Source organism: Apium graveolens, chromosome 9, assembly GCF_009905375.1.
Source record: "Apium graveolens cultivar Ventura chromosome 9, ASM990537v1, whole genome shotgun sequence".
Taxonomy (NCBI): Eukaryota; Viridiplantae; Streptophyta; class Magnoliopsida; order Apiales; family Apiaceae; genus Apium; species Apium graveolens.
The window spans coordinates 39,578,451-39,601,912 of NC_133655.1; the positions used below are offsets into that span (position 1 = coordinate 39,578,451).

The 23,462-nt window shown below is 39.9% G+C and overlaps 3 protein-coding genes and 1 non-coding gene across 4 annotated transcripts; 3 read left to right on the plus strand and 1 right to left on the minus strand.

The window, feature by feature from the left end:
• The first annotated feature begins 1,325 nt into the window (after positions 1–1,325).
• LOC141688114 (small nucleolar RNA R71) lies at positions 1,326–1,432 on the plus strand. Its single transcript, XR_012561578.1, has one exon. It is a non-coding gene; the product is annotated as a small nucleolar RNA R71 (small nucleolar RNA).
• A 12,505-nt stretch (positions 1,433–13,937) lies between these two features.
• Positions 13,938–14,831, plus strand: LOC141685228 (uncharacterized). Its single transcript, XM_074490340.1, has one exon. It carries the CDS (start codon positions 13,938–13,940, stop codon positions 14,829–14,831), a length of 894 nt encoding a protein of 297 aa, XP_074346441.1.
• A 121-nt stretch (positions 14,832–14,952) lies between these two features.
• On the plus strand, positions 14,953–15,750 carry LOC141685229 (uncharacterized). Its single transcript, XM_074490342.1, has 2 exons — positions 14,953–15,035; positions 15,273–15,750. Exons 1-2 carry the CDS (start codon positions 14,953–14,955, stop codon positions 15,748–15,750), a joined length of 561 nt encoding a protein of 186 aa, XP_074346443.1.
• Positions 15,751–21,117: 5,367 nt separating this feature from the next.
• On the minus strand, positions 21,118–23,183 carry LOC141682738 (protein EMBRYO DEFECTIVE 514-like). The gene is made up of 2 exons (XM_074487434.1): positions 22,830–23,183; positions 21,118–21,604 (listed from the first exon to the last, which is right to left on the minus strand). Exons 1-2 carry the CDS (start codon positions 23,118–23,120, stop codon positions 21,278–21,280), a joined length of 618 nt encoding a protein of 205 aa, XP_074343535.1. The 5' UTR covers positions 23,121–23,183; the 3' UTR covers positions 21,118–21,277.
• Between the last annotated feature and the right edge of the window lie 279 nt (positions 23,184–23,462).

Sequence of the window (23,462 nt, forward strand, 5' to 3'; positions counted from 1 at the left end):
TTCTTTCATTATAGGATTAAGCCTTCGTTGTTGCTCACAGTTGGCTTACTACCTTCCTCTAGCAGAATTTTATACATGCAGTACGAAGGGCTGATCCCTTTAATATCTGCTATAGTCCATCCGATGGTCGATTTGAATTCTCTTAAAATCCTCAAGAGCTTGTCCTCATCACTACCTGAAAGGTCAGATGTAATAATAACAGGCAAAGGTCAGAGCAACGGTATCAAGATCATCCAGTTTCACCTTCCTTGAAAGAATACCTTTCATGAATTTTGCATAACTAGGCATTTGCTCCAGAGCCTCAGCGAAAGGTATGTTGATGTGAAGTTTCTTGAACACCTCCAGAAACTTACCAAACTGCTTATCCAGCTTTTGTTTTTGCAATCTCTTAGGGAAAGGTGATGGAGGATAAAGTTGTTTCTCCCCTGTATTACCCTCAGGAAGAGTGTGTTCAACAGTAGTCTTTCTTGGTTCCCCCTTTCTCCTTTTGTTTTTCTTCTTCATCTACAACTTCAGCTTCTTCATCTTTTGCTTTTTTCAGCATCAACAACTTTTCCAGACCTTAAGGTGACAGCTTTGACTTGCTCCTTAGCTTCTTTCATGCCTGGCACTTCAGTATCGCTGGGAAGTGTGCCAGGTTGATGATTGAGCAAGGCATGGCTATCTGACCGATTTGATTTTCCAAGGTCTTGATAGAAACAGCCTGACTTTTGCACAACAGCTTTAACTCCTCAAAATCAACACTAGAAGGTGGAGCAGCACCTCCTTGTTAAGGATATGATTGCCTTTGAGCATATTCCTGAGGTTGCTGGAATCCAGGTGGATTAAACTGTTTACTTGCAGCTTGCTGATATGGTTGCTGAATAGCATTCTGATTATTGCTCCAACTGAAATTGGGATGATTTCTGTTATTAGGATGATAAGTAGCTAGCACAGGCTGCTGCGGTCGCTGATAATTATTCACATATTGAACAGATTCATTAACAAGAGAACACTGATCCGTAGCATGAGAGCCTGCACAAAGCTCACAGACAATAGCTATCTGATTGACTCCATAGTTGGCTAAAGAATCGACCTTCATAGACAGCGCTTAGAGCTGCGCTGCAATAGCTGTAACTGTATCAACTTCCAGAATACATGCTACCTTTCCAGGCATCATCCTTTGAGTTGGGTTTTGATACTCGTTTGCAGCCATAGTTCCAATAAGATTATAGGCTTCAGTATAGATTTTGGCCCACAAAGCGCCTCCAGAAGCTGCATCGAGCATGGGCCTAGATTGGGCCCCCAAACCATTATAAAAACCAGTGATCACCATCCAGTCAGGCATACCATGATGTGGACACTTTCTCAATATCTCCTTGTAGCGCTCACAAGCTTCACACATAGATTCTCCTTGTTTCTGCGCAAACTGAGTAAGAGCACTCCTCATAGCTGCAGTCTTAGCCATTGGATAGAACTTCACCAAAAACTTTTACGCGAGATCTTCCCACGTAGTGATGGACCCAGCTGGTAAAGAATGTAACCAATCCTTAGATTTTTCCCTCAGAGAGAATGGGAAAAGCCTCAGCTTGATAGCCTCATCAGTGATACCATTATATTTGAAAGTACTACAGATCTCGATAAAATTCCTGATATGCATGTTGGGATCTGCAGTCGTAGCACCTCCGAAAGAAACAGAATTCTGCACCATCTGCATAGTGCCCGGCTTGATTTCGAAAATATTGGCCTGAATAGTCGGATGAATGATGTTTGACTAAATGTCATCAATTTTAGGCCGAGAAAAGTCCATAAGAGCTGGATCAGCTGGAACTATACGATCACCCATTGTTACAGGTTCTTTCTTCTCACTCTTTGTATCTGAATCTTCAAAAACTATCTTCTCCGGAAAGTCAAGAGCTGAATCTGTCTCCTCATCTGTATCAAGATTTCTCTTGCGGGTGCGAGAACGTGTTTGCATAAACGCTCGCTAGAGTACCTGAAACACAACCGAAAGCAGTAAGTAACAAATCTTAATCAATGATTCCTAATGACCACTGATGGCAAGTACATAAACTAAACAAATTAACACCGAGTCCCAGGCAGCGGCGCCAAAAACTTGTTAGGGCACAAAGTATGCACTAATTAAATCACACAAGTATACGCGTTCGCAAATAATATAGAATGATTTCTAGTTCGTTCCCACAGAGACTCTGATTAATTATATTTAATTAACACTTACTCACCAATGTATGATTACTCTTCAATGTCAAGACAATAACAATTAAAGTTGATTAACTAATATTAACTACGAGAATTAAGCACTTAAATTATCAATATTAAACACACATGAGATCATAACTTCATTAATACTTCATTCAATAGTTATTGTTATTACCCTTAGCATGTAATGGTGATGATATTAATCGAAAAACACGAAACTGATAGACGCTAACTTTCGTTGTACGAATACCATTCTACCAAGCATCCACAATTAAGATAGAAGTTGAATAGGCATCAATTATATTGAGACCCTATATGTCTACAGAATTTGACAACATAACGATTTAAGCGCAAATCATTCATTATGATTAAACAGGACAAGTAAAACGGTTAGAGTTACCCATTAATCATGCATACAATACATGAACCTATGCTAGCATGGCAAGTTCTAAATCTCAAGATTCACTGTCGTTTCACAAGATATTAATAAACTATCTTAGATGTTCGCGACGCACATAAGACGAATAAGCACAACCTATGCTAGATATCATACAATCACCACATACCAAGGTATTAAACAATTAACTAAAAAAATCCATAGTAAATCCAATATGACCCCATAATCACGATTAGCCCATGATAGAACTCATCGTCACTATGGGTTCATATGAAAACATGATATTAACACAACAATATAAACTAATAAAAATACTAGATAAAAAACAGAGTACGTCACAAGAGTATTAAGGTTCAAAGAGTAAAGAAAACTAGCATCCACTGTTACAACGAATTAAAAGAATCACAAGATAAACATATGTTTCCTCTTCTTCGTTGTTGCGTGCTAAAACGGTCTTCTTAATCTTCTCTCCTTGTTACTTGTTCCTTGCTTATTGTGAAAACGTCTCCCAAATAGGTTTATATAAGAGTCTACAAGAAACTGCGCTATCAGAAGCCCGATAGAACTCGAATTAGAAAATCCAGAATTAAAATTCCCGCACCTAGACGGCCACATCAAATCTCCACGCGGGCGCCTCCTGGGAGGCGGTCGCCTGCTCCTTCCAGGCGGGCGCCTGCAACCTTTCTGAAAAAATAATATTTTTGCTTCTGATTTTGCTGATTTCTTCGCACAACTCCCCGCAACTGATTCCAAGTACTTCCCTAGGCTTATTTTAATGAATTCTCCCTATATAAGCAAATTATACCCTGAAATGCAAAAACAATATAAAAACGCATCAAATACACAAAATACTCGATTTCAAGACATCAATTCAAGCCGTTATAAGACGCTCTAAGTGGTATAAAATGCCACTTATCAGCTTGTCCTCTTTTCGGGCTTGTCCTCGCTCTGGACAAGGCCAAGGGCTTGTCCTCGCTTCGGGCTTGTCCTCGCTTCGGGCTTGTCCTCGCTTCGGGCTTGTCCTCGCTTCGGACTTGTCCTCGCTTCGGGCATGTCCTCGCTCCGGGCATGTCCTCACTCTAAGCTTGTCCTCGTTATGGGCTTGTCCTCGCTCAGGATAAGGTAAAGGGCTTGTCCTCGCTTCGGGCTTGTCCTCTCTTTTGGCTTGTCCTCACTCCGGGCTTGTCCTCGCTCCGGGCTTGTCCTCGTTCAGGACAAGGCAAAGGGGTTGTCCTCACTTCGGGTTTATCCTCGCTCAGGTTGACGCAATAAGCTTATCATCACATGGGACAAGGAAAATAAGGACAACCTTAGGACAAGGCAATGATGGAAGGAGCAATGGATGATTATTTGCGCTAACGTATTTGTTGCAGGTACTCTTTAAAGAATTTTCTCCTTGAGATGGTCAAGGAGGGGGATGTCCGTGAAAAGCTTGAAGGCCTCTAGGGGTATGCCTGATGATTGAAGGCCTCCTCCTGTATTCAACTGGTGTCCTCGTTGGGGATGCGGGGTTAACTCTGGTGTGTGCTCTGGGAACTTTATTCTTGTATTCAACGGGTGTCCTCGCTGGAGAGCTTTGGAGTCATCCTGCACTTTACACCCAAGTGCTTGGGATCACCTGTCCTGTTATCTGGTGGGTTATCCTCATTCGGGGGACAGGGACGCGTCCGGCATTTGGGGTGTACCGTGGTTATACATGCATCCGTAAATCAAGGGAGATAGTTGTAGCGGAGTGTTATCCTTGCGCAGGGAGATGCATTATCTGTTAAGTCCTATGATTACGGACGAGCCTTGGGCCTTCGCGGTTGGGTCTCATAGTTGGACATTCCTAAAGCTAGCGGAAGATGAATTCTGGATGGGTTTCTATTGAGCCTAGGAATAAGAAGTCTAAACTTATTAGATTTCTTGTTCCCCAAGAACTATGTCAGGATTGATCCCTATATAAAGGGTACGTAGGCACCAATTAATACACAACCACCACACACCGCTTGATTTTCCGGCGAAGAACCACCGTCATAGATATTAATTCTGGCGAGAAATCTCAAAATTTGTTGTTACCAGATTCCTCCGTCAACATATATTTATCTTGTATGGGCCTATTTCAAATTCAGGAACGCGCAAGGAGAAATGTACTGAATAGTCCTCGCATAAGATGTTTCCCGTAGTTATATTGTAGACTGGTTCAAGTATGCTAGAGCAGTATATATCTAGTTTCCAACTTGTTCATCAGTCTGTGGAACATAAATAATAGTATCAATCTTGAAAAGAAACTTTAGTAGTTTTTGGAATCTAAGAACAAACGCATTTGGCTTTTGAATGTTTTATTCTGTATTTATTAGCCCACCTTAGGACGATTATCAATAGGGCGGAACCTATTTATAATACCTTTAATACCCTTTCAAGTTTGGTTGTTTAATAAGTATAAACAGATCGGAGCTCCGGTCCGTGATTCGTGATACTAACGGATCTGGATATGGATGGGATTATAAAAAATCCGACAAAAATCCGATCCGAATCCGAATCCGGTAAAATTAAATGGATCAGGACATAGATCAAGGCCGATCCGATCCAGCTCCAATCCATTGACGGCCCTAACCCCATGTATATGTTTACTGCTACCGACTCTAGTGAGTGGTGATGCATACACTGCCATCTATGATCTATCACTTGACTTGGATCTAACCATCTGGAGAACAATTCCCAGTCTGTTTATTCCACATTTATCCTAAAATCTGGAGATAGCCAAGGTATAATAACAAGATGTACGTACTAACCAGACTTGTTTAAATATTTTGAAAGTGATATCGGAAGAATAATATCAGAGAGATCGAAAATAAGAACAAGCATCCCCGGCCTGTTGATTAGGAATTGCAGCAAGGTTACAGGCAAGCAATCAAAGTGATGCGGACTATCCGTGTTCATTGTCAGCATTGCAGACTCAGAATCACAGAATTTTTCCTTCTCTTGTAGTTTGCTTTGAAACAAGCTTGCCTCAGCCTATTTGTATCTTCTAAGAGTTGTAAGTTGGGAGCTTCTTCCATCGACTTCTTCTCTTGCTCCAATATCATTACAGCTTCTCCCAATTCCTCTTTTGCATCCATTTCTTCCTTTCCTAGTTCCTAGATATCGAAATAAATGCAATTAATTCAGATATAAGTGTACAAACCACGTTCTAAATTAATGCCTGTGGTACAAACACAATTTGAAAAATTCATTCTTATAACCTAAACATTATTTATAAGGGCTTTGATGCTCGTGAGTTTTCGATGAGGCCACCTTTGGATACCCAATTCCCTACACCTTTTCTTTAAGAGAGTTATTCCAACATTAAGCTCCTTTGCACCCTGTCTTAGCGACACTTAGAAGTACTTAGAAATCTCTTCCCCTGTTAACATTTTTGCGTTGCTTTGACCATTTGGCACTCTACTGCAACTTTTGTTCTTCTGCATGTCATCCTTTCTGATTATCACCGCGACTATTCATATCACCATCAGTAATAACAGAGGTGGTGGCGGTAGTATCTTTATCATTGTTGTTGCGTAATAATGAATGAGGCAGGTCATAGTTTGAAGAAGACTCATGAAACTCCCACATCATCTCATATCCACTTCCATAACTACACAAGTAGTCTCCTACAATTTATAACAAGAGGATTAATTCAATCCTAGGAAGCATGAGTGCGGGTGCGTGCTACGGGGATACGGCAATTCGGAAAATTTAAAAATATGGGGATTTGGGTGCAGGGGATTCGCCAAACATTAATATATTAAAAATATATTTTTTGTATATTTTTCAGGAGTTTCAGTCAAATTAAACTAAATAATCAACTACATAAGCTCATTATGAGTACATTATCGTTAAAAATATATATTATTATTACTTGATAATCTAACTGATATATTTTAGCATAATTAATTAATTAAATATTTAAGCATTTGTATTATCTTCTCTCACTCGTGGATGTGAGAAAATTCTCGTGCATCCGGTGGGCAAGTGAGTGAAGAACCAATCACATGAGCAAATTTTTTTTACATAAAAAAGGAAAAATAACTGCTGTGATGAAAGCAATTAAAAAGAATTATCTATAGTGACCTTGGATGAGAGTATTTTGAGTTGGTAGAATGTCCAATGAGGCATACAGAGGATCGCTATAGATTCCGAACATGTCCATTAATGGAATATCATTGAGTTTTCTGGGTAAGCAGAAGTTTTGAGTGAACTCTACTGTAGCTATAACTTCATTATAACTTGACATGCTAAATGTGTGATCGTGAAAATAGTGTGGGGAGAGAGAGTAATTAGGGATTAAATGGAGTGTGAGTGTGAATACGAAAACAATTATGGTAAGTACAAATACTGCATACTGATTTATCGAGACTTAATAATGTATTATCTTTCGTCAAAAATGTGATTTGGGGGAATTATAGCTATGCCACAAGTGTTTTTTATCATGGACATCAAATGCGCTAAATGAATATTTTATTTAATTTTAAACATACTTACTTGAATTCCAAAAAAAGGATAGTTAATTGAATATTTATACAGTTAAATTTAAAGAATTAAATTCCAAATATAAAATTAGACATCGTACATAAATGGATTATTATTTTATTTATTAATCATTTTTTAGTTTGAAAATATATCTCATATATTTTTAACATATTTTTTATTATAAAAAGTAATTAACATGTACATATATAATTTAAAAAAAATATTAAAAATAGAATCGCTTATATATAAATATTCTATATTTGTATTACATATTTAGATATGTTCGAATTATAATGAGTCAATGCATTTTAGAACTTGGTCTATTGTTCAAAAAATACTCAAAATTTGACAACATGACCCGGCCGAAAAACATCGTCACATTCTACGTTTAGTAAATTTTAAATTACAAGCTCGGCGAAAATATCTTACCAATAATGTGAATTTTTTAATATCTTATGTTAATATAAATTAATGTGTTTGAGGTATTTATAAGATCAAGTCAATCGATTATTTATAATAAAATTATTAACTTCACTCGTAACGCATTATTATTTTTGGGATTTGTCCCAATTTTAAGAATATTTAAAATTTGAAATGAGATCTCACTAGATTTGTTAAAACTACGATAATATATTAAATCGATTTATTTTTTATTTTTTTCTTTAAAAAACTAACTTTTTAAAAAGAATTCTTTTAGATCAGCAATATTCATTGATCAAGATAATATTGTACAAATATTTTGAATTATTTTAATATTTTGAATTATTCAAGTAAAAGTTATATCTATACTATACTGTAGCATTTGATTCAATGCATTTTATATTATTTAAGGAAAAAACATATATTGTTCAATAATTTGAAGGAATTAACTTGTTCAACATTTATTTATAAAAGTTTATCGAACTGTAATTTTTTAATTTTAGAAGAATAGTATAAAATGTTATCAAATTATTATATGAAGAAATATTAGAGTCGTAATGAAAGAAACTTAAAAGCGGTTTAAATAACGATATAAATACAATTTTTCTTTTGAATTCTTGAAAAAAATCATGAATATCAATAATAAGTATTAAAAATATATAATTCATTTTTATGTTACAACCATGATTGATACCCGGTTGCGTAAAAAATAGATATGGATTGTTTGTCAGTGATAATGTGAATACCATATATAAATTATAGCAATTTATTTATTACATAATTTGAATTTTTGAATAATTATAAATGCATTTTATTTAAGTAATCAATTTTTTCACTAGATGTTAATAATGATTATACATGTACAAATCAGATATTTAGCATATAAATAATTGAAACCATCATAATTTACTAAGAGATGTAACATACAATAATTTACATGCTAACACACACATACATAAAACTTAATTTTACTTTGTTAACAGTAGTGTAAATAAAAAACTAACATTTTCCCATGCATACATACGTTGAATTTCAAAAACTAATATTTTTCATTAAAATCAACTTTAATATTAACAATAATGTAAATTTTACATTATTGTATATTATGATTGCAGATCATTCTGACTTCAGTTATGCAATTTTTATCTTTTTAAATTGAGTAAGTTAATTGTGTAAGTTAGTAGTGAACTCAGTAATGATATAGAGCAGTACATATAGTTTATTTAAATAAAATTCAAGATTTTGGTCAACTTTGTATTCTAACATATATGTTAATTAGTAACTTTTTATTTGTAAACATATTAACGGCATTCTACAGATTAAGTTTAACCATTTCGTTTTAAATGTACACTTACTACCCTACTTATATTCATTCATTAAAAATAAAATAACGGGTAAAGAAATATAATATAATAATAGTTGAGGGGATATTCACTCCTAAAAGTGAGGAAGCATTCAAAGCTCATAATGTTATAGAGGGGGACATGGAGCTTGTTGGAGAAAAATTGTATCTCCATTTCTTCAAAATTTGACTCAAGAGCCTATATAAGGATATTGTTGGAGTTGCTCTACAAATATTATAATTGCATGATGCATAAAAAAACTCTAGAAAATGACTCGTGCCTCGCACGGGTTATTATATTAGTAATAATAATGTATCATCTTAGAAATAAAAGTTGAGATGCGTGCACATAGATCATTTACATGATAGCCTATAATAACACAGGCCCAATTATGAAAACAAAAGGCCCAATAAGAAGGGCCCATGACCCATTTAACAGTAACACTAAAGGACCCTAGGACACGTGGCAATATCACCACCGTCCAGGTAGCCCGGATCCAGAACGTTCCTACGGTCCGGATTCAGAAGTACACCGGCTCATCATAGGCGTCCACACGTCCTACAGTCCAAAAGACACACCTACGGTCTAGATCAAAAGGTACAAACCCCTAAACCCTAATGGGAAGCCTATAAAAGGCCGAACAAAAGGAATGTTAGGGGTTACTTCATCTCTCATATACATACATATACACATATACACACACATGACAATAAACTCGTATAATTCCCGTTTTACCCATTTCTCCTTCAAAACCCTTTTATCATTCTCACGCCAGAGATGCTGCGGGGACGCCACCCCCCTACGGTTCTGTTTTGTAGGTCCCCACCCTACAGCTACATCGCACGCCGCCGCTATTTCTGCCCAAACAGAGTTTGAGTCCGGGTTCAAAAAGGAAAGGACCCCAGGGTGATCTGGGATTATCATTGGCGCTAGAAGGAGGGGTTGAACCACTGTCCAGTGATGTTCATATCCACCGCTGTTACTCCGCCCAGGAACTCAGAATACTACACTCCAGTAAGAACGTCACTCCCAATCTCTCAGATCTACTTTTTACCCTGAACTTGTTTGCTTTAAGTACCGTTAGTAGATCTTGTTTAGCCACTCTAATCGTAACATTGTAATAGTTCTGAAATATCCCAGTAGTTGATTACAGCATGCTTTAGATCTAAAATATCTGTATTAGTATTTGAAATTGCGAGTTATTACTATAAATTTGCGATTTTATTAAAACAACCATGACATCAAGAAAGAGCAAGACAGTTGTTTCCGCCTCTATCCTGCCGCCTCCGCCCCAACCTAGGGACAGAGAGATGGAGGATGTGGATGAATGGCTCCCCATAACCCAGAATCCTTCTCAAAATCTCCAGCCAGGAGATCAAAGACTGATCATTGAGAAAGCTGCTCACAAGTATGCCGAAACTTCGGCCAACCCTTGGGGGGACATGACCCCAGATTAGATACAAGCTGCAATGAACCGACGGAGGGAAAAGCATGATGCTGAACCTGAGACCCACCCAGGGGATCAGGAGGAGCGCTCTGGGAAATCCCGGGGGTCAGTCCTGGATCGGATCGCAAAAAACCTGAAAAGACCTCTAGAAGATGCCTGGGATGAAATCAAAAGAGTTGCCCTCCAAGAAAGGATTCGGAAAGAAGAAGAAGCCAAAGCTAAGGAAATTATTGAGAAGAGAATCCGGGATGAAGAAGAAAAGTTGAAAAAGAAATCCCACTGACTTGATGTCTCCTCGGATTCAGAGCCCGAAAAAGAGTCCAAGCGAGAGCAGATGGCCCGAGCTCTTCGTGATCTCAAGAGAAATGTAGAGGGTGACATGGAAGTTGACGCGACAGCGACCTCATTTACCAAAAAGTTGGAGTCTACTCCCAGAGAATCAGGGCTCAAACACTTCAAATTTGACTCCTTTGATGGGTTAGCTGACCCCGAAGAGCATCTAAATTACTTTGAACAAATCTCCAACATTTATGATTACAGTGACCTCACAAGGTGTCGTTTCTTCGCATCAACGTTCAAAGGTGGGGCTCAAAAATGGTTCAGCCGAATTCCATCCCGGAGTGTGGATTCCTGAAAAGATTTCCGTGAGATATTCTTAAAAAAGTTCAGGGCCAACCGGATGAATGAGCTACAAATGTGCCACTTGGAGACAATCCATCAAAGGAGTAAGGAGTCCCTTCCCAAATTCATCAAATGATTCCAAGAAGCAGTCAACCAACTCTCCAACTTAGAAGAAAAGGAAGTTATAAACATCTTTCGGAGGAACTTGCATCCAATATCCTGCGAAGGATATGTCAAAGATTTGATTCACAGAGAACCCCAGAGCCTAGCATCTGCCTATGCCTTGGCATTAAAGTTCATAAAAGAAAATGATATTCTCAAGTCAATGAATATGAACAGAAGAATACATGATGATGATGAGTCTTCGAAGCATTGTTCGTCGTCCCGGAAAGATAAAAGATACAAACTGGATAAACAGGCCAATTACATCCAACAATCTCGGGGGACCCCACCCCTGGACACTTACACTGAACCAAGGAAGAATGAAAGAAAACCCAAGGCTAAAAGAGAACCCAAACCGGAACCAGAGTGGACACCCCTCAATCGGCCCCGGGCCGATATCTTGCGCGAAGTTAAAGGTAAGCCATTCTATTATCCCCCGAAGCCTTTACTTGCGCCTCATGAGAACAGGGCCTGGGACAAACATTGTGGATATCATGAGGATCATGGACATATGACAGAAAACTGCTTCTCTCTCAAAATGTTCATTGAAGATCAAATCAATAAAGGAAACATGAACTAGTATCTTCAAAGGAGGTTGAATGACAAAGACAGGACCCCGGGAAACGGCAAAAATGTGGTGAATGTTGTCTTTGGAGGCACAGCTTCTCCACCCCGGAGCCCGGACCCGGATAATGATGTGATGATTCCAACCTTTTAAGGATGAACCAATTTACTTCTCCTATTCTGATTTTGAAGGACTCAATCTGGACCACAACCAGGCCTTGGTGGTAACTCTTGATGTGGAAAATAACGAGGTAAAAATAATTTTAATTGATAATGGTTCCTCTGCTAATATTGTGTTCGAGCACACACTCAACAGGATGGAACTCGTCCACCTCTCCATGGATCCCTGTCTCGAAGACCCCTTGTATGAATTCAGAAATATAATGATTCCAATCTGGGGTGTCATTTATCTGCCTATTATCTTTGGGACTGCACCCCAGCAGGTCTCTCATATAATGAAGTTCTACGTAATAAGTGCAACCTCATCATACAACATGATCCTTGGAAGGCCCACGATCACCAAGCTCAGGGCAATCCCCTCAACTATTCACTTAAAGCTCAAATTTCCCACCCCGGGAGGCATTGGAGAATTGAAAGGAGACAGAGAAATGGCAGGGAGGTGTTATGGTCAAGCCTTGGTCATGGAAGAAGCAGAACCGGGATACAGGAAAAAGATAATGTCCCTACCTAAGGGACAAAGCAGAAATAAGCATCGTGAACATCTCAGTAAAAGGGCCAGACTAGACGTGAATATGATCTAGGACTCCGGATACAGCGTAACCAATGCTAATGCCCGGATTCAGAAATTTGTGGAAACCAGGGAGAAGACAAAAGTCGAACCTGCCCAGCAGACAATTGAAGTAGAGCTGGAACCCGGGAACCCCACCCGGAAGATCAAAATCGGCAAGGGCCTGGAAACCACCTTCTAGAAAGAGCTTATTGATCTATTAAAAGAATATACTGATGTATTCGCTTGGTCCCCGGAGGATATGCCTGGGATTGATAAATATGTGGCGATGCACAGCCTGGACGTAGATCCAAAACAAAGACCCATCAAGCAAAAACGAAGAAACTTTGCCCCAGAAAGACAGCAAGCAATCGATCAAGAAGTGGAAAAGTTGTTGAAGGCAGATATCATCTGCGAAATTAAGTACCCGGATTTGCTAGCAAATGTTGTATTAGTCAAGAAGCCCAACGGAAAGTGGAGAATGTGTTGATTACACGAGTCTTAATTCAGCATGCCCTAAAGACTCCTACCCCTACCCAATATCGACCAATTGATATATGCAACTTCGGGCCATGTTATGCTAAGCTTCATGGATGCTTTTTCTGGATACAACCAAGTCAAAATGAATCCAGAAGACATCACAAAGACCGTGTTCATTACACATCGGGCTATGTACGCCTTCGTCATGATGTCATTCGGATTAATCAACGTCGGAGCAACATATCAGAAAATGATGAACACCATCTTCAAAAGCCAACTGGGAAGGAATATGGAGTCCTATGTCAATGACATAATTTCCAAGTCAGTCACGATCCCGGATAATATCAAAGACCTCAAGGAATGTTTCGACAATTTGAGGAAGTACAACATAAAGCTGAACCCGGAAAAATGTGCTTTCGGAGTGCCCTCTGGAAAATTTCTCGGTTTTCTGGTTAGTGAGCGGGGAATAGAAGCCAACCCGGAGAAAATCAAAGCTATTATGAAAATGGCAATTCCCCGGACTCAAAAAGATATTCAGAAAATGGCAGGATGCTTGGCCGCCCTTCGCAGGTTTATCCCAAAACTAGCAGAAAGATTCCTGCCTTTCTTTGAGCTATTGAAAGGAGCCCGGAACAAAAAGCTGATCGACTGGACTCTGAATGCCAAGCGGCTTTTAAAGAAGTCAAGCAACATCTGATGAATCTACCTATTCTTTCAAAACCCAAGCTCGGGAGCCTCTTTACCTCTACATTACAGCTGGGGCGAGAACGGTCTCTTTAGCCCTCATACGAGAAGAGAACGGGGAACAGAGCCCAGTCTACTATGTAAGTCAAGTCCTCAAGGACGTCGAAACCCAGTACCCAAACTTAGAAAAATTCTCCCTAGCTCTTGTACACTCAAGCAGGAAGCTAAGGCAATATTTCCAAGGCCGCGAAGTCAAGTTGATTACTAACCAGCCACTTCGAAAAATCATACAAGCCTGATGCCTCCGGGAGACTGGTAAATTGGGCAATCGAATTGAGCCAATTCAACATCAAATTTGTTCCAAAGACGGTCATAAAAGCCCAGGCGTTGGCCGAGTTTGTCATGGAATGCACTTTCCCCGAAGCCCCAGAGGTACCAACAACCCAATTCAGAGGCGAGAAGGAGATTGGCGATAATAATGCATGGACATTGTATATTGATGGCTCGGTGACAGCCGAAAGGTCCGGAGCGGGCTTAATCCTCTCCAGCCCGGACGGACTCACAATTCAACAAGCTATAACCTTCACTTTCAAAGTAACCAACAATCAAGCTGAATATGAAGCACTCCTCTCCGGACTCAAGTTAGCCAAATCCCTTAGGGTAAAATGTTTGATCATCTATAGTGATTCCCAAATTTTGGTCAAACAAACCAATGGAGAGTATATTGTGAAAGATCCCAAGCTGGCTCAATATCAAGCAATGGTTAGAGTTATCCTAGAAACCATCCCGGATACCACCATTTTGCAAATAAACGGAGAAGAAAATTCCAAAGCAGATGAGCTATCCAAGCTCGTCCAAAATACTTCGGACCTAAGCAGTTCGGTCTACTTCGAAGAGCTCGGGGCGCCCAGCAGCGATCGGCCCGAAGTCTTGTGCATCAGCAGCCCGGATAACTGGATGACTCCCTACATAGCCTATTTGAAAGGTGGAACCCTGCCAGAAGATCAGAACAAGGCACGCTACCTCAAGTATAAGGCCACTCGATTCTTTCTGGAAAGTAATCAGCTATACATGCGAATCTTCTCTGCGCCCACTCTCAAATGTGTTGATCAGGATGAGGCAGATTATTGTTTCCGGGAGGTGCATGAAGGAATATGTGGAGATCACTTAGCTGCCAAAGCCCTAGCCTACAAAGTCATCAGACAAGGTTACTATTGGCCCACTATCCACGCAGACGCAGTTGCATATGTGAAGAATTGCAGCAAATGCCAAAAGTTCAGCAATGTGCCGAAATAGAGTCCAATCCTTCCGGGGTCAGTTCTTACGCGATCCTATTTGTTGTTTGGGGAATCGACATCATGGGTCCTTTCCCCGGGCAAAAGGGGATTTGCGTTATGTGTTGGTGGCGATCGACTATATGACTAAGTGGGCAGAGACCAAGGCCATGAGAACCATCAATCAGCAAGACTGCATCAAATTCATGGATTCAATTGTGATGAGGTTCGGGATTCCGATAGTTTTGATCTCGGATAACGGGCCGCAGTTTGTCGGTTCAGACTTAGAAGCATATCTGAAAGAGCTCGGGATAAAGCATAAGAAAGCATATGTGGCCCACCCCTAGGGAAACAGATAAGTAGAGGTCACCAACAGGACAATACTCCAAGGTTTAGAGAAGAGGTTGGAGGAGTCTAAGAAGAACTGGCTAGATGAGCTCCTGAAAGTTTTGTGGTCTTACAGGACCACCTCCCGGACTGAAACCGGAGAAACTCCTTATAAACTCACTTATGGCACCGAGGCCCGGCTACCAATAGAAATCGGATCACCCTCCCACAGAGTTGTCAACTTTGATGAAGTCTCAAATATTAAAGGCCTCAAAACTAACCTGGAACTCTTGGATGAAGTAAGAGACCGAGCTGTGGAAAAAATGGAAAGCTACAAGGAAAAGACAAAGCTTTATATTGCAAAAAAGACCAAGATAAGGGAATATGAGGTGGGAGATCTAGTACTCCGGGATACCGAAGCTTCAGAACCAACAAACCAAGGAAAGCTACAACCGAACTGGGAAGGCCCCTACATAGTCAAGGAAGGGCTCCGACCAGGAACTTACAAGTTAAACTACCTCAGCGGAACCGAGGTCCCAAAACACCTGGCACGGAGCCCGGTTAAGGAAGTTCTACCATCAAGGGAAAGGTGCACATTCTGGGATCATATCTAAGTTTATGCTATTATATCTTGATGTAAACACTCTTCTCATTCACCCCAGAATATAATTTTTGCTTTCAATTTAAATGAAAAACTCTACTTTTAGCGTCCTATAGATTAAATCAATTTCATTATGTTATTTGTTTACTATCATCATATTACTTAGAATTTTTTTTATAAGTTAGAAATTTACCCCTTCCCGGGGTCTGCAAAAGAACAGCCCATGTGTACTTAGAAAAATTTCTATAAGTTAGAAATTTACCCCATCCCGGGGTCTGCAAAAACACAGCCCATGTGTACATAGAAAAATTTCTATAAGTTAGAAATTTACCCTATCACGGGGTCTGCAAAAACACAGCTCATGTGTACTTAGAAAAATTTCTATAAGTTAGAAATTTACCCCATCCCGGGGTCCGCAAAAACACAGCCCATGTGTACTTACAGAAATTTCTATAAGATAGAAATTTACCCCTTCCCGGGGTCGATTAACACAAGATGTGTACTTTAGAAAAATTTCTCAAAAGTTAGAAATTCTCATATGCAAATCAAAATGAGAAATGAAAAGAGAAAAGAAAAGCACAAGTACATTAAACTACCCCGGGGAAACACACCCCGGGGGGTAAATCGCAATCAATTCAGTTACAGACAAGATTAAAATAGCCAAAAGGCTAAGTTCAGACAATACCTAAAAATATGAAATGGAAATTAAAAGCCAATAAGTGGCCAAGTCTTCACGCTTCGGCTGCTGGCTCGGCGGGAGGGGATGGGGGCTGCTCCGGATCGTCTTCAGGAAGAGGAGGCTGCTCGGCAAGAGGAGATTCGGGCAGAAGAGGAACATTGCTCGATTGGCCGTCTCCGGACTCCCTTGCCAAGATGGCGTTTGCTTTATTTTCCATTCGGGTCTCCTCCTTGATGTACTTCTCAAGAAAGACATCGATGGTACCTTGGGGGTTATCGGTGAGGTACTTGGAGGCTACCCTCTAGCATATCTGGATCTTTTCCAGCGCCTTATCATTCAACTCCTCAAAGTACGCAGGAGTGCCCTGAAATCCGGCCAGGACTTCCTCAGGAGTAGGACGGGCAGCCAAATCATCCCTCAACTTCTTGTTCTCAGCCCTCATTTCCCGAACAGAAGCCTCGGCCCGATCCTGTCTCTCTCGAATCTTAGCTAAAATCTTCTTATGGGCTGTCACCTCCTTCGCATTAGCCACCTTCAGCTCTTTGATCTCCTGGGACAGGTTTTCTACCTCTGTTTTGCAACATCTCCGGCATCATCCTTCGCCTTCAAGCTCCGTGCTATGCAAACCAATCTAGCAACCTGAGAGTTATCCTGAAATAATCACATGTCAAAGTTAGACGATATAATGCAGAAAATAGACAAGTACAAAAAATTACAAGAAAGAAGCTTACAACAGTCATTTCCTCCTGAAGTGAAATCGGGAAATCCTCCAGAGGCTCTTTCTGGTACTTCTTCCTCTCAGCAGTGGAGGCATAATTCTCGAAGAGCTCTTTTCGGCGAGTCTCCGTAGTGAAGCTGGCCAGCAAAGCCTTAAGAGTTTTCGGGGTGTCCGAAGCCAATTCAGTAGCAATCTTCTTGGAAACTTGGCTCTCAGACCCTTCTCCATCCTTCTCCCCGGACTCCGCGGGGGCACCCTTCCTCTTCCGGGGTACCGGAACCCTCGTCGTCTCCTTCTCCTGAATAAACTCATCCCGGGGCTCATTGATAACTATGGTTGTCCTCCCCAATCTCCCTCCCCAACCTTCTTTTTACCAAGATCGACGCTTGTCAGGCCTTCGATCCTCCGGCACTTGGCAGCCAAATCCTTGAGTTGAGCAGACATGTTCTGGGGGTAAGGGATTAGCTTCAGAATACCTGAAAATGAAACAACAAAAACGTCAACCCCGGATACAGAAAAGCAATAAAAAGTTAGAGCAAGAAAATAAAGCTAAGGCAAAAGACTTACAGCCGGCAGCATGCATATTTTCATTGTTATTAAATGTATCCCGGCTCTACTGCGTCCCGAGTGCCTCAAAGAAGGAATAAACCATCACGAGAGCTGCTTGCCCGAGCCGCTGGATCGGTAATTTATCTATTTTAATTTCAAGTTTATGGAGCGGCATAAACTCTAGATCCCCACGCCGGACAAAAATAAACTCCCGGTGCCAGCCCTTAAGTGATGTCAACATACTAACTGGAAGTACCATCTTATCGGACGGATACCCACAATCCTCAATCCGGAATAAAAACTCATATATGGGTTGGGCTGTGGATTTCTTGATTTTAAAGATATGGTGGCAAAGCCTGAAGGTGGTAAGGTAGTCCTTGGCGTGACAACAAGCTAAAAACCAACTTATCCACTTCACCGAGTTCGGGGTCAACTGGGTGAAGGGAATCCCGTACACGTCCCGACATAGAGACTTGGTGAACTGGTGTAGTCCGAGGCGCATGCCCCGAAGATGTTCTAAGGATATCCCTACATAGCCCCCCTCCAATCAAACTCATCCTCAAGGATAAATGCGAGCCTAAGTGCGCTATCTACCTCGGCATCTGTGTATTTCTCTCCAATTTCCTTATGAACCACCCCACACTTATACTTGGTCCCCGGGGCGGTAAAAAATTTCCCATCCATAGCGGCCTCGTCATATGGCTCCCGGCCGTAAAACCCTTCCGGACCTCCATATACCTCGGACAGGTCCCCATAATAGAAGCTCAGGGGTTTGGGGTCTCTCCGGCACTGGACGAAGTACTGGTCTACATCCTCCCAGGACCCATCCAGATTGGCCAGGGTACCCCAGGGGCCTAGGACTAAGGTTTGGGCCAACACTTGAACAAGTGGTTCAACCCGGGGAGGCATCTCTAGAGAATCGCTACTGGACGAAGAAGATGAGGGGAAGTTCAAAAATAGTTCAGCTAAACCACTAGACTGCTCTAGGTACCGGGTTCAGAGGTTAGCAGTATTCTTAAACTTCCTACCTTGCATATACTGCATATATGTATACATACCCCGGAGTCAATGCCACACCCGAACCCAAACACAAAACAAAACAAAAAACAAGACAAGTTCAGAAACATTTTATACATGAATCGAAAATCAAAAACAAGATATATATGGCATACATATACATCCACAGCCAAAAACACAAATCAAGAATAAACCACGAGCCCAACTACATTTCACACTATCAAAAACCCATATTTTTGTACAGAAAAACAGCAAATCCATGCTAGTTACACAAATCATACATTAAACCAATGCCTAAAACACTACAAAACCACACAAAACCTATCAAACTACACAGTTCAACCCCAAAAAGAACAAACAGTTACAAAACTCGTGCAATGAATGGACAATGTCGAAACAAGAACTCGCATAAAACAATGGCATGCATGGCGAAAATTGCGCACGAAAGTAAAGGAAATGCGAGAGAATGGAGAATTTACAAGTAAACGGAAGAGGAAAAGGCTTAAACTCGCAAAAGCCCCACAAATCTTGAATAATTCTCAAGTTCTCTCTCTTTCTCAACTTTGTGTTTGAGTAAAAGTAAAAATAAAAGGTTGAGAGGAGTATTTATAGAGGAACAACGGAAAAGAGCAGAAAGGTGAACAGTTTTTAGAAGCAAATTATGGCAGGGCCACATGGCACCCCCTGATTGGCATCGATATTGGTAACCACAACAGTTACTACTGCAATCATGACATGGCACGACTTTTCAGGAGAAAAGGGGGAGGTTAAAAATACATATATATATATATATGTATATAAACGCACGTATCTTTGACCCCGGTTGGAATCCCTACAGTCTTCTGACAACCCAGTTTTTAGCATCCACTTTTTAGAGTCCGGTCAAATCAAATGTCAGTCTGTCCTTATTGACCAATCCTTATCCAAAATTCAAATTTCAAATCAAAGAGACTAACCAAGTCAACTCCGGAGTCTTATTCCCATTAGACCCCGGGGTTAGGGGCAACAAATCAAAGAAAATCCCCAAATTTTTTTCAAGCGAACCGGAGGGGGTGGCGTCCCCGCGGCACCTCCGGCGTGAGAATAGGAAAGGGTTTTGAAGGAGAAAGGGGTAAAACGGGAATTATACGAGTATATTGTTATGTGTGTATATATGTGTATATATATGTATATGAGGGATGAAGTAACCCTTAACATTCTTATGTTCGGCCTTTTATAGGCTTCTCATTAGGGTTTAGGGGTTTGTACCTTTTGATCTAGACCATAGGTGTGTTTTTTGGACTGTAGGACGTGTGGACGTCTATGACGAGCCGGTGTACTTCTAAATCCGAACCGTAGGAACGTTCTGGATCCGGGTTACCTGGACGGTGGTGATATTGCCACGTGTCCTGGGGTCCTGTAGTGTTACTGTTAAACGGGTCATGGGCCCTTCTTATTGGGTCTTTTGTTTTCATAACTGGACCTGTATTATTATAGGCTATCATTAACATTCACTATCTGATTAACGGAGTGATTGTTTCATTAACTATCAATCAGTGGAATCATTATTATATTTTCCGATTTGAAAGCTCCATAGAGTTTTTGAGATGTTTTTCTTAATATTGTAGTAAATTATTATATTTGCTAACGCTTAATTTATATATCAATTAATTTTGTTCACCAAATTAATTAATATTCATGCTAGTTATCATGAGAAACGGATACAATGCACGCAAATGGCCCAACTGGTGTGTATCTAAATGCGCCAATTTCCAAATTAAGCACAATTATCAATTATGCTTTCCTTCTTGCAATACATATGCGTGCATGACTTGCTTTCTTGTTGATTAGTTAGGTACCTGGGTCTATATGCAGCATTCTTAAGTCCTAACAATATGGCTTGTATAGCCTATATATAGATAGCTTAAAAGCTATACAGAACACAGACTCCTCGACAAGGCTAGATTGTTTTTGAGACCACCCTTCAAAATACACACAACTCAATTATAATGTTTATAGCACTTGATTAATGATTGACACACAACTCAATTATAATTCTTATAGCACTTGATTAATGATTGCCATAATCTTGGAGGAGTATCGGTATTTTCACTACATAACTCTGCTTTGATATAAAATTGCACAAAGTTATTTTGCAACATTTCACTCCTATAAATGGAGGGAAGTGGTGACGGAGAGTCCTAAAGATACAATCGTGGGATAACTCAAGTGGTTATGAGTTTACCTGGATTCGATCCTCGCTCACCCCCGAGAATTTATGAGAACAGATACATAAGTCATATTTGTAAAAAAAATAAAAAGTGGCGCGGAGGAGAAAAATTGTAAAAAGCAACTACCAGCAAGGAGGGCTACACTGTTGTGATTTATGAATTCGTATATACAATATTGGTACCTCAGGTATTACTTGATTTTCAAAATCAAATAACAAAACAACTTTTTGTTTTTTTAATAAAAAGTTAAACGTTAAATTACATATCATTCGTTCCAAGGCAGTTCGAAACTTGATAACATAATGTTGAGAATCATAAGGTAAGGAAAATCTTCCTAGTACTAAATATGATATTGTTCATTGCAATATCAGTTTCTAGGCTTACCACCTCTCCCGCGGCCCCGACCTAGCCACCCTCCACCACCGCCTCCGCGGCCGCCTCCACCATAACGTCCACCTAATGCCTTGTTGACACCAGATTTTTTCTGCATGTTTTCTGGCAGAGGAAGAATGTGGTCCACACATTTCCTGAAGCTGAAATCATCAACAGAATCATCACTCCTTATTATGAAGAAGCAGCGACTCTTATATTCTGGATGAAACCGGACTTGGAAGGCATTAACACCATCACCAATCTTTTTCTCTGGCTCGTGATGACCCTTCTGCAGCAGGTCAAGCAACATCATGTGCTCATACTGCAATACAAAACAGAATAGAATAAGTAGGCAGGAAATATGCAATCAACAAAAATCTAATTTCATTCACAAGCATTGGTATACTAGAGGTTATTTGACGCATATATGCAGGCTTCAACTGGAAACTACAAAGTTATATTAAAACTGCAATATTTAAAATCCTTAAACCATAGACATAGAGATGGGCACATAGTTGTTTGCATTTTACATATTACAACACACTGCATCACTCTACCCGCAGGATCATCTTAGGAAGAGTACACAATTTAAAGCTACAAATCAGCTTTAAGCACTTCACCGCACTAAACTCTGGTGCAACTTTCAGAGATGTTATGTTAAACTACACAAGAAATCAGAAAGATCACATTTGTCGTGAGAAACCCCAAGAACACGAGCAAAGAAATTGCAGAGGACCAAGCCCAAATCATTTTTCAACCACAAAGTATGCTTATAGCCAAAGAATCCAAAATTTAACAGGAAATGCTGTTTCACCACTTAGTCTTTCAGCACCACAACTCTGTGTCCAGATTGAATACTTTGGCTTAGATTTTCTACCTTTAATAATAGAAGATTAGTACCCAGATAAGTACTTATCCACTCTTACAAATAGGAAGAAAAACTAAACCGAAAATGCACAAAGTTGCATCAGGAACTACAAAACAATACACTTTGCTTGTTACTAAAATAGAAAATTGAAGCTACAATTCAGAGGTCTCTCTAGGGATATAATCATATAGCTGGTAGAGACAGATTCCCTCAATAACTTTTAAAAACGGCACCCTATCCACTATTGCCTTATCCATCATATAAAGATATAAGTCATATCTCGATGATGATCTTCATATCTGATACTGTAAATAAAACACTTGATCTCACTTATTCTACGACACTCTCCTTGTCAAAGACTATTAAAGACTTAAAACTCAAATCTGATCCAAACACCCTACAAATTAACAGAGATACCGCCAGATATATCATCTTCACTGTCCACCAAATACACTTCGAACCTCAAAGGCATCTCGAATCAATAAATTTGTAACTTGAAAAGCTTTCTAAACTACTACAAGACATCCACCACTAAAAGAGAGTACACATACATTCATAAGCTAACAATGAGGCAATAATAGCAGGCGAAAATCGAACCGACAAATCAAATTCTTATAATTACACAGTAAATATATTTTTCAAAAACAGAGAATCAAACTAAGTGAAGCATGAAATTTACCTTATTGACATTGATGTTGGGGCACCAACTATTCAAGAGAGTGGAAAAATAATCAAAAATCTCAACGGAGGTTGCAAAGCTCTTAAACCCTAAACTCACTCGACCCGACCCGTTTTCCAACCTTTCCTCTTCCACTGAAATTTCCTTCTCACCTTCCAATTCTTCGCCGTCGTCTCTCTTTCTTTTGACGCCGTTCACAGCCGCATCGCCTTCGGTTTGATCGGAGACGGGAACCACCGGTTCTAGCTCCATGTCTAGCGCCGACGATTCGGTGTTTAATTCTCCCGCCATTGTACAGTTATTTATGCTTGGGATACGCAAAAATGAGCAAGGGACTAAACCCTAGTTATAAACCCTGGGTTACGTGGTGAATCATTTTCATCCCAGTCCGACCCGACCCGTTCTTGATTTTTTTAAATGGATTCCGCAAGTTGGGGCCTCTGGCCTTGTTTCTAAATTTGGTCCAATCCCAAATGAACTTTGAATTATTTTTAATTAATTTGATTTTGTAATTTGTAAGACTGTTGTTACTTTATTTACTTGTATGTTGGGATGATTAATTTATAAAAATTACAAATTAATACATATTTAAAATTTTAAACTCAATTATTTCATACATTTGTTTAAATTAAC

Excerpts from the sequence above, each read along its gene's own strand:
- LOC141685228 (XM_074490340.1), top strand. The coding sequence starts at position 13,938 with ATGGAATGCACTTTCCCCGAAGCCCCAGAGGTACCAACAACCCAATTC.
- LOC141685229 (XM_074490342.1), top strand. The coding sequence starts at position 14,953 with ATGACTAAGTGGGCAGAGACCAAGGCCATGAGAACCATCAATCAGCAA. Across the intron at positions 15,036-15,272 it reads ATGGATTCAATTGTGATGAG|GACCACCTCCCGGACTGAAA; the intron begins GTTCGGGATTCC and ends GTGGTCTTACAG.
- LOC141682738 (XM_074487434.1), bottom strand. The coding sequence starts at position 23,120 with ATGGCGGGAGAATTAAACACCGAATCGTCGGCGCTAGACATGGAGCTA. Across the intron at positions 21,605-22,829 it reads CCAACATCAATGTCAATAAG|TATGAGCACATGATGTTGCT; the intron begins GTAAATTTCATG and ends TTTGTATTGCAG.